This window comes from Drosophila innubila (assembly GCF_004354385.1).
Source record: "Drosophila innubila isolate TH190305 chromosome 2R unlocalized genomic scaffold, UK_Dinn_1.0 1_C_2R, whole genome shotgun sequence".
Classification (NCBI taxonomy): Eukaryota; Metazoa; Arthropoda; class Insecta; order Diptera; family Drosophilidae; genus Drosophila; species Drosophila innubila.
In genome coordinates this window covers 11609170-11619191 of record NW_022995374.1, presented here as the reverse complement: position 1 = coordinate 11619191, position 10022 = coordinate 11609170, and the positions used below count along the sequence as shown (strand labels likewise).

At 37.5% G+C, this 10022-nt stretch overlaps 3 protein-coding genes across 5 annotated transcripts; 2 read left to right on the top strand and 1 right to left on the bottom strand.

The window, feature by feature from the left end:
- Positions 1-358: 358 nt before the first annotated feature.
- Positions 359-1530, top strand: LOC117783891 (CTD nuclear envelope phosphatase 1 homolog). The gene has a single exon (XM_034621457.1). It carries the CDS (start codon positions 512-514, stop codon positions 1433-1435), a length of 924 nt encoding a protein of 307 aa, XP_034477348.1. The 5' UTR covers positions 359-511; the 3' UTR covers positions 1436-1530.
- Positions 1531-3971: 2441 nt separating this feature from the next.
- On the bottom strand, positions 3972-6638 carry LOC117783759 (phenoloxidase-activating factor 2). Of its 2 annotated transcripts, none has more exons than XM_034621303.1 (3): positions 6584-6638; positions 5891-6375; positions 3972-5042 (listed from the first exon to the last, which is right to left on the bottom strand). In XM_034621303.1, the coding sequence occupies exons 2-3, from the start codon at positions 6368-6370 to the stop codon at positions 4170-4172; spliced, it is 1353 nt and encodes a 450-aa protein (XP_034477194.1). In that variant the 5' UTR covers positions 6371-6375; positions 6584-6638; the 3' UTR covers positions 3972-4169. The 2 variants fall into 2 exon arrangements, with proteins under 2 accessions (XP_034477194.1, XP_034477193.1); XM_034621302.1 differs by having other exon boundaries at positions 5891-6379; positions 6584-6632.
- A 288-nt stretch (positions 6639-6926) lies between these two features.
- On the top strand, positions 6927-9644 carry LOC117785221 (phenoloxidase-activating factor 2). Of its 2 annotated transcripts, XM_034623140.1 has the most exons (4): positions 6927-7058; positions 7501-7980; positions 8072-8086; positions 8468-9644. In XM_034623140.1, exons 2-4 carry the CDS (start codon positions 7501-7503, stop codon positions 9344-9346), a joined length of 1374 nt encoding a protein of 457 aa, XP_034479031.1. In that variant the 5' UTR covers positions 6927-7058; the 3' UTR covers positions 9347-9644. The 2 variants fall into 2 exon arrangements, with proteins under 2 accessions (XP_034479031.1, XP_034479032.1); XM_034623141.1 differs by lacking the exon at positions 8072-8086.
- The last annotated feature ends 378 nt before the right edge of the window (positions 9645-10022 follow it).

The following is a 10022-nucleotide window of genomic DNA, read 5'->3' as shown; positions in this document are numbered from 1 at the left end:
AAACAGAAACAGGAAAAGGAAATAGCAGTGGGAAGTGCACTAAAAATATCAACATCCGTTATGTTTTAAGAGCGGATGTAAGCTTCCGGCTGTCGCTCTGATTTGCTTGGATTTTTTTTGTTCTCCATTAAAATTCATTGATATGCGAGTAACCTTAGGCTAAGTATATGGATTTCAAAGAAATTTACTCAACTATATAAGTGCCTAAATAACAATAGGACACAGCTAAGATATTAGATATCTATTTTAATAATAATAACTATTATTATTGCTGTATAATTCTTTCTAGCAACCGAAATAGAATCGAGAAGGATTTAAACTTTTACAAGATGTTTTGAAAACAAAGTCAAACAAATATATATTATTCAAGAAGTTTTCGGTTGAATTCATATTGAACATTGATAAATCTTAGGTGTTGGACACAAATAGTAAAGAAAATTCGTGCGTTATGTAATATATAAATAGGATAAATCCAAAAGGCCTTCAATATCGACTTGTTTGACCTGGAAAGATGGTTGTGCAACTGTCGGAACAGTCCACATCATCGTTGCCAGCATCAGAGGAGCCCAACGTCTCCAAGGTACCAGCTTTGGAAACTGCAACAGTGAGTCGAGAAATTAGTAGAGCTGGCTTTATTGTCTCCAGCTCCAGCTCAAGTCTAAGATCTAGATCAAGATCGAGTTCTGAGCTCTGGGCGAATTGTGTTGCCAGTATCTTGAGTCGGACCGACGAACTGGGCCAGTACGTGAGTCAGTTCCTCGCCTTTTTGGCGTCCAAGTTGACCCTGCTCTTCTTCAACTCGGAGAGATTCATCTACAAAGAGGCACCCCTGTCGGCAGAATCCACAAGGCAGCTGCAGCTCGTGTCACGCAAGATCCTTGTCCTGGATCTGGATGAAACGCTTGTCCACTCGTGCTATGTTGATCCGGAATCGAATGAGATCGTTGGGTGCAACTTTGTGCCCCCGACAGCTGTGCCCGACTATGTGATGAGCATCCCGATAGTCGCCAGTCTGAATCCGATTGAGTTCCAGGTCTACAAGCGACCCCATGTTGATCAATTCCTCGACTTTGTGAGCAAGTGGTATGACGTGGTCATCTACACCGCCAGCATGGAGTCCTATGCCTCAACTGTCGTGGACAAATTGGATGCAGGGCGTGGGATTTTCCAACGTCGTTTCTATCGACAGCATTGCACCTCGGCAACAAACTTCGTTAGCAAGAATCTGTATATGGTCGATCGGGATTTGACCCGTGTCTTTATTATCGATAACTCGCCGACTGCCTATCGCGATTTCCCACAGAATGCCATACCCATCAAGACCTATATCTATGATCCCGCTGATGAGGAGCTTCTGAATCTGCTTCCCTTCCTCGACGCCCTTCGCTTCACAAAGGATGTTCGCAGCATTCTCGGCCGCCGTGTGAGCATTTGAATGTATTCGACTATTTCGAGTAATTTGTAAGCCATATTGTCACAGTCATATCTAATAAAAGTCTTCCTAGAGACCCTCGGGTCCGAAATAAAAATTCCAAATTGCTTATACTCTATGGAAAACTTATAGTTATCATTCTCATCTCATCTCTTAACTTGTATAGTAATTATCGAATTTATCTATTATAATTGTCGAACACTTTGGTCATTTAGAATTTTCAAAAAATTCTATTGAAGTTTTTAATATTTGCAATTTAACTCATTTTATTAAAAAAAACGTCACAAATGTTTCAAATTAAACAGACTTAAATTAATCTTACTTTTTTATATTTTCAGTCGTAACATAAAATCGTTTTTGAGTTTTATTATTTAATTTTTAATTTATTAATATTTTGTCGCCTGATTTAAGCTGACGTTCATAAATAAATAAATAAAAAATTTTTGATAATTTTCAGATCAACTATTAGAAAATGGGTTTTAATTTAAGATTTATCTAGATTTCTTTATATAAATAAATATAAAAAAAAAGCACAAAATATTTAAAGGTCTGGGGATGTTAAAAAAAACTATCAAATTATCAAATAGGTAAAGTAATAATTTCTCCAAGTGATGTTATTTATTTTAATTTAAGACTTAAGCTAACAATTGAATTGATTTAATTCAGTTTTATTTTATTTATAGTTTTCAAATGTAGTACTAAGCACAGCCTTTTCCACCACTTAATAGGTAATTGTCAATCTTGGTTTAAAGTCCCATCAAAGATTTTCAATTGCTACAAATTTCATTTGTCGCTTAAAAATTGACTTAAGCGAATGAAGACTATGAAGAGACTATGTCAATGCTGGAAAGCGAGTTCAAATAAATGCGAATTCGAGTTCGACACCGTCATGCCACGCCCACCGCCCACCGTCGCACAGTTCCACAATCCAACGATATCAATGAATCGTCGTGAATGTCGAACATTTAAGCGCAATTGACTTCGCCTCGACGCAACGATGGATGCAATGAAAATTTATGGCTACCCAGGTGAAAGTTGTGCCTTTATCCTTTTTCCTCTTCCCTCTTCCCTTTTCCCTTTCCACCTTTGCCAGTTGAAAGTAACAATTCAAGGCATTATTTATGGGAAGCTGCAATGCTTGAGCTACTTGTGAATGATTCAGATTTAGGAACAAGCCAAATGAATTATTTACTTACTCTTACGCTTTCTTGCTCTCACAAAATATAGCTTTAAATTCGAAATGCAGTGACACTGCTAATTGGAGTCTGTTTTCCATAAAAACCACTTGACATAATCAACAATTTCTCGTATGAACTCGACTCAGTAGATGGCAAACATTGTGTTGTTTATTGTTCATTTGCAATGCAAAAACTTAATTAATGCTTCGTTTTTTTAGTGTTTCATTTGAATTGCAATTTCATCGGTAATTTTTCTCCATGTTTTTATGTGGTTTGCTAACCTATAAAAAATATATTTATTTTTAATTTATCGCTGAGTTTTTCTTCACTTTGCTGCACTTTTGGTCCTTTAAAGCTTTTTTGCAGCTTATATCCTCTTGAAAAATATAAAATGGCAAGCTAGGTGAAGCATAAATGCTGATATGTAATCGCAGTAACAATGCTAACTGAGTCAGTGACTGGTTGACTGATTGCTCATACGCACCGTTGGCTGCAATTGTCGCAATTCAATATCCATAGCCAGAGGGAAGCACTTTTTAGGCCAACAAAAATTTTATGGCAACACAAATCAAAATTGTAAGCCAAAGTCACATAAATCACAGTGGCCGAATCATAAATTTTCCGGCATAGCATGGAAATAATCGAGCATTTGGCAATTTCCACAAAAAAAAAAGAATGAAACAAATTTATCGTCTAACATGCGGAGAACAAAAATTAATAATTAAGAATTCAATTGAAAGTTTTGCAGCCTTCACCAGGACATCAGGTGACCGAACATTATGGCTTAACTCTGGCCTGCGGCCGCATAAAGTTGAGAAGCCGTAACATCATTACGCTCCGCATTGTGGATGCAACAGCCGCAGACCAGATTTGCCCACCGAATGGGCTTATTACGTATACGACGTGTGGAGCGTACAGTTGACCGAGCCGTAAGATTAAACTGTGATGTTGTTGCTTCAGGCATCTTATAGTCGATGTATATGAGAATTGCATTCAATAGCAACTGAAATAACTACTCGTACTCTAATGTACATTGACTTGGACAGAAATGTTGAAGCAGGCCTGTCAGCACAATCTTACAAGAAAGGATATTAAAAATAAATATAACAAGAGTGAAAAGTTAATTCGACACCAAAAGATTTTTATTCTCTAACAAACCACTTTACGTTTTACATTAGAGTGGATTAATTTGTATGGAGTAGAAAAAATGATGAAGTCTCAGAAGAATTGCCCAAGAAACCATGTCTCTAAAATCAACATCGAGCTTCCACTTTTTAAGAAGTAGTTATACATATGTATTATATATTTGAGTATTTGTTTGTTAGGTGGAATTGGCCCCAACAATAATTAAGAATATTCAATCTGGTACCTGATTATAATTTATTAGAGTTCAGCTGGCATTTTTCAACAATCAAAAACATATTATACAATTCTTGTATCGGTATCATAATAAATTGTATTGTACAAATATTCAAAATTCAAATATGTAAGGAGCAATCACAGTGACTCTCAGATTATTTACAATAGATTAATAGTTCTAATTAATAATTTTTTCCCGCCTAGAATTCATCCATCTTAAAGCCAAGCTTTGTTAGCTGTTCATCAATCCAGCTTCGCAAATGCGGCACATTCGTGTATGCAGCTGGAATGTCCTTTTCGGCACATTCGATGCCCCAAGAGACAATGCCCGCCATCTGGAAGCGATTCGGTTGTCCTGCGATGCTGCAGAACAAAGGCGATCCTCCGTCTCCTTGGCACGTGTCCTTGCCTTCGACACCGCCGGCACAAATGAAGCTCTGGTGCAGCTTGAAACGCCTTCCAAGAATTGTACGACGGAGTAGAGTCTGACAATGCTGATGCTCCAGAATGGGCAGATCAATGCGTTTCAGTATGCGGTCCATGGACTTGGCCGTGGCATTGAAATTTCCCCAGCCGAGGGCAAAGCATTGAGCCTCTCGGAGAGCTCCCTGCACCAGAGAAGTCTCTACGGGCGGCAGACACAGCGGCTGGATGTGCGGAGCCAGCTGGAAGGGTTGCTCCAACACCAACAAGGCAATGTCATTGTGGAAATTCAGTTTGTTGAAGAGCTCGTGTCGCCACAAGTAGCGCAGGCGGCGAGTCTGATAAGGATGCGGTTCCCGTTGGCTGCTCAAATCAAATTCACCAGCCCGGGCCAACAGTGAGTCCGAGCTGTGGTTGGCCACATTGTGGGCGCTGGTCAGCACCACCTGGGGATGAATCAATGTGCCACCACATACGTAATTCGCTTGCATGTCCGTCAAAGCCACCATCCAAGGGTATTCAGCATAACTGGCCTCATGGTTCTTATACCCTACAAAATCGTAATAGAGTCCATTTGGATTGCTGTGGCCACAGCCTTTGTACTTGAAGTCTCTCAGATTACGTAGCATAGGATCCTCACTCTCGTTCAGCTGGAAAGGGAGAGTTAAAAGCGAAAAGATAGTTTATAAATGTTAATTAGATTGATCAAGTACAAAAAACCCGATATTCCTCTATTATATATATAATCCGGCAGTATTACTGGTAATGATTTTCCTGCCGCACTTGCTTCTCAAATAACTATTTTTTTGTGCGAATATAATAAAATTTTTAATTATTCTTAATAGTATGGTACATTATGTTAATATATGTAAAAGTTCAAGATTTATCTATATATTTAAACATTTTTTAAAAATTAAATTTGGGTAAATATGTTTAAAATTCAGGAGATATTTAGACTTATTAATAGGTCAAGCATGCATATTTTTCATGAAGACCAATACCTTCTTTCCACCAAAAATTTTAAAACAAATTTTCCACTGTTTTTCAGAATATGCAAATACTTTTTAAATTATTTAAATATAGAAAATGTTTCCTTGTGTAACTTTCTTTAAATTAAAATTAAAAACTTTATAATTAAATAAAGAAACAAGAAGCTAACTTCTTCTTAAACACACATTTTTCAAGATTACTGGGTGCTAACAATGCTTATAAAGCTTGTTGCTAAAATTATTTTATTTAACTGCTCATAATTATTTAATTTATTCCACGATCAGCAAAAAATTTACATTTAATTGATCATATTATTGAAAGAAAAACCCTCAACTTTTGACATTTGGATTTTTTTAACATTCAACAATATTTTCCAATATATGCAATGGAAATACAAAATGAGTTAAAATTTCAGGGGCTCAGGAAATTAATTATTTCTAAAAAATATAATACTTTGATATTATCGACTATCAACTTATAAAACAATGTAAAGTATCTATCAACTCACCTGATCAGTTATGGGACAACAACTTTCCAATGTCATACAGCCGAAATTGCTGCTGCCATCGATGCGGGGCCTAATTAGATAACGACCATCTTCATTGATCATGCCCGATCGACACAGATGTCTGGGCACACACAGCTTATTTGTGTCACACGTATCATAATCGAGCTTGAAGTCCAGATTAATGGGTGCAATCGTAGTCTTGGGCTCGACTGGCTTGGACTGCTTGTCCAGGCGTGTTTGTTGTTGCTGCCTTTGGGCTATGGTTGCTTCGAAGCTCTCCAGCTGCGCCTTGTCACAGCAAACGAGTCCAATGCCACAGCTGCTATCCAAGCTGCGTGGTCCAAGTAAACCACGTCCCGAGTCATCCGTTTCATTGCAGCGTAGTTCCGTAATACAAAGCTCATTTTGGGTGCAAGCGCGTAGAGCTGAACAGTCATGACAGAGAATTAACAAGGGAATTAATTTTAAGTACTCCCACATAGTCACTGCCTGATACAGAAAGAGATAGAACGAGAGATAAGCCCAGAGAAATAATAATAGAATTAGTGAGATATTCACAACACTTTCTAGCAATTTCCAGCATCGATTATACAGCATTTCAAATCTGTTACACGTAACGTATGCGTAATTTAATAATTTTATATTATATACGGAATTTAATTCAACATGATTAAATATTTTAATTTAACTCACGTTTTTTAGCTAATTCACGGCACTTAATACCAATATCGCGTCCCTAAAGCTATGTTCTGTGACAAGCAGCGTATTCAACTGGGCTTTTCAAACTGAAACTCTTTGCTTTTATTAGATCAGAGACACAATAGCAACAGTAAAACAAACGTTAAGTTCTCTCATTGCTATTAAATATTGTAGATAGTCAAATGCAAGAGAGCTTACTTAAGTCAAATAGCTAATTAGTAGTTCTCTTGCCACTCAGCATCTCTCTCCTAGCTAATAATTGTAGTTTCAAGCCGGTTCTATCTATAAGACGCGCCAAATCAATACCCAACAATTCAGTTGATATTGTGCACGAATCGTCGTCAAAACAAATCGAGCTTGAGAGCTCGAAACAAACGCACAAGTCAAAAGGGGAAACAAAAGTATACGAATACTAGTTTATATATGATTTTCATATACTAAATAAAACTACATAACTACGAGAATAAAAGTGAGTAATTTGTTGTTGTTAACATTTGTTTATAATATGTTGGATTTACTGCTCAAATCATATTTTACAACTGAAATATAATATATAACAAGTATTAAATAAAAGTATATATAAATATAAGTGTTGTTAAACTTTATTTAATATTTTATAATGATTTTATCAATACAAAAGTGTTAAATAAAATTATGAAATAAATAAAATTAACTAATATATACAAAAGTAATGCTTTGAAACATAACATTTAAACGTAAATTATAAGATGATAGAGACGCTTTAATTAAATAAGTTCAACTGCACAAACAAACACAAACAAAAGTGAATTTAAATAAAGTTTTATAAATGTGCATTATTAGAATGAGGGTAAACTGATAACCTTTGCTCTTATCAGCGGATCAGCTGAACCTGCAACTGATTTTTGTTATTATTTTGATGTCTATTACAGATGATGATGAGTCCCACCTGCTGTTTTCAGTCCCTATTTTTCACATTGCTTATAGTGGTCCAAAATCGTTTGACAAATGGGGAAGCAGTAATCTCAGTGTGTGGCACCGAGGAAATGTGCGTCACGGAGAAACTGTGCATCGATTCAGATGATTCGGGACGTGGTTTGATTGGAATACGAATTGCACGAATTTGTGGAATTGGATTGGTCTGCTGTGATCGAGAGCAACTGGAAAGCTGGAATGCCACGCTGACCAAATCCGTAGGCACCACTCAGCGGAACTCGCAAACTGTTAATACCACAACCACCACGGAGGAGCCCAGTGGCTATGAGAGCTGTGGACTCAACATGGAGTGTGTGCCGAGGAAACTGTGCCAGGATAATGTCATCAACGATGACGGTCACTTCATTGTCAATCCTCGCATAGGCGAGACTCCCTGTCGCCGAGCCCTGGATCGCTGTTGTGCCATAGATCAGCAGGTAAATAAGTACACAGAGCGAAAAAATAAAGTACTTCGTGCTAGAAACTCGATATATTAATCTTAAAATATATTTATTTTTTTTCAATTAGGATGCAATATTGAAAGTGAGTTTAATTTATTTTCTTTTACATTAAACATAAATTTTAAAAGTTTTTGATTTGCGATTTTACAAATTTGACAGCATTTTCTGTAAAAATGGATTTAATTCCAAGCTCTCAATTTATAAATATAAAGAAAAGAATTTTTAAATTTAACGAATATTAATTTCTAGTAACCTATTAAAATTAATTTCTTAAATAATTTTCTAGAAATTTTCAAGTCTATCTAGGGACAGAGATGGCTATAGAATTATATTGTAGTTTTGAGTAATTTGCTATTCTTAAAATCCATACTTGAAGGATCTTGAGAATAGAAAGTACTTAACTCTACGGCATTTTAATTTCATTTATTACACCTTTTTCTCTCTGTGTATTCTTTGTTTGCAGGCGCCAGCCAATGAGAGCTCATATCTGTCCGCGCTGGGAAGCTTCAAGTATCAGGGTTGTGGATGGAGCAATCCCAAGGGTCTCATACCCGACCAGGACAACTACGAGTACGCCACGGATGTTTCCCTCTTTGCCGAATTCCCTTGGATGGTGGCCCTGATCACCGGACGCAATCAGTATGTCTGCGGTGGCACCTTGATCCATCCACAGCTTGTGCTGACGAGTGCACACAACATAAAGAACCACACGGTGCACACTCTGGTTGCCCGTGCCGGGGAATGGGATCTCAACAGTCTGGATGAACCACATGAGCATCAGGCGCGACGCATTAAGCAGATAATCCCACATGAGGAGTTTGATCCTGAGGCCTTCTTCAATGACATTGCTTTAGTCGTGCTGGATGAACCTGTGGAGATTAAGCCGCACATTCAACCCCTTTGCCTTCCCCCGCCGGAGACGCCAGCGCTGCTCGCGGATCTTCGGAAGGGCCAGTGCTATGCCACGGGCTGGGGAAGTCGCTTGCCGGGCAGCGATCGCAATGAGCGACTCCTCAAACGCATCGATCTGCCCGTGGTCAGTCGAGCCGAGTGCCAGGCCCAACTGAGAGTCACCCGACTCGGCAGGAGATTCCGTCTCCGGCCCAGCTTCATTTGTGCCGGCGGTATCGAGGGCAAGGACACGTGTAAGGGTGACGGTGGCTCTCCTCTATTTTGTACTCTACCCGGACAATCGGATCGCTATCAACTGGCGGGCATCGTCTCCTGGGGCATCGAATGCGCCAAGGAAGATGTTCCGGCGGTCTATGCCAATGTTCCCTTCCTTCGCACTTGGATCGATGAGAAAGTCAAGTCTCTGGGACTTAAAATCGATGGACCATGAATCTATAAAAGACATCTCGAGATCTGTCAAAAAAAAAATGTAGTCGTTATTATGCTAAATAATACTCCAAAAACTAGTTATCGATCTATTAGTTAGTTGTCTAAATTTGAAATTTCTAAGCTATTAAAAGTGGGATACAAAAGTATATTTTCGAATTCATAAATATGTTCAATTCTAGTCGTATTCATCTGTCTATAAATCTCATTTGATTATGTCAATCTCAGAGATCACAAGAGCTAGAGACACTAAATATTGTAATTAAATTTGTCGCATATCAAAAACATATTTAAATTGTAAATACTGCGTTAATTATTTTCCATCTGATTATAAATCCTTAACATTTATTGATGTTAGGATAATAAGCATAGCCGTTAGTCAAGAAGATTAACTATAATTTACTATTATGTAGGAAGCTGAGTAAAGTTCAATACTTCGCAAGCATTTTCATTTTAATTTTGCGAAGTTTGACATTTATCAACACTTAATATAATGTACAAAAGGTGCTTAAATTTTGACTTAATTTTTAATAATCCCAAAATCAGCTGCTTATATAATCTGACCTTATCCATAAAACGAACTACTTTGTCTTCCATAATCTGCAGTTTTTTTTTAAACAAAAAACAAAGAAATTTATTGCCACTTTTATGCGATGCAAAGACACAGAGAACGAGTATTT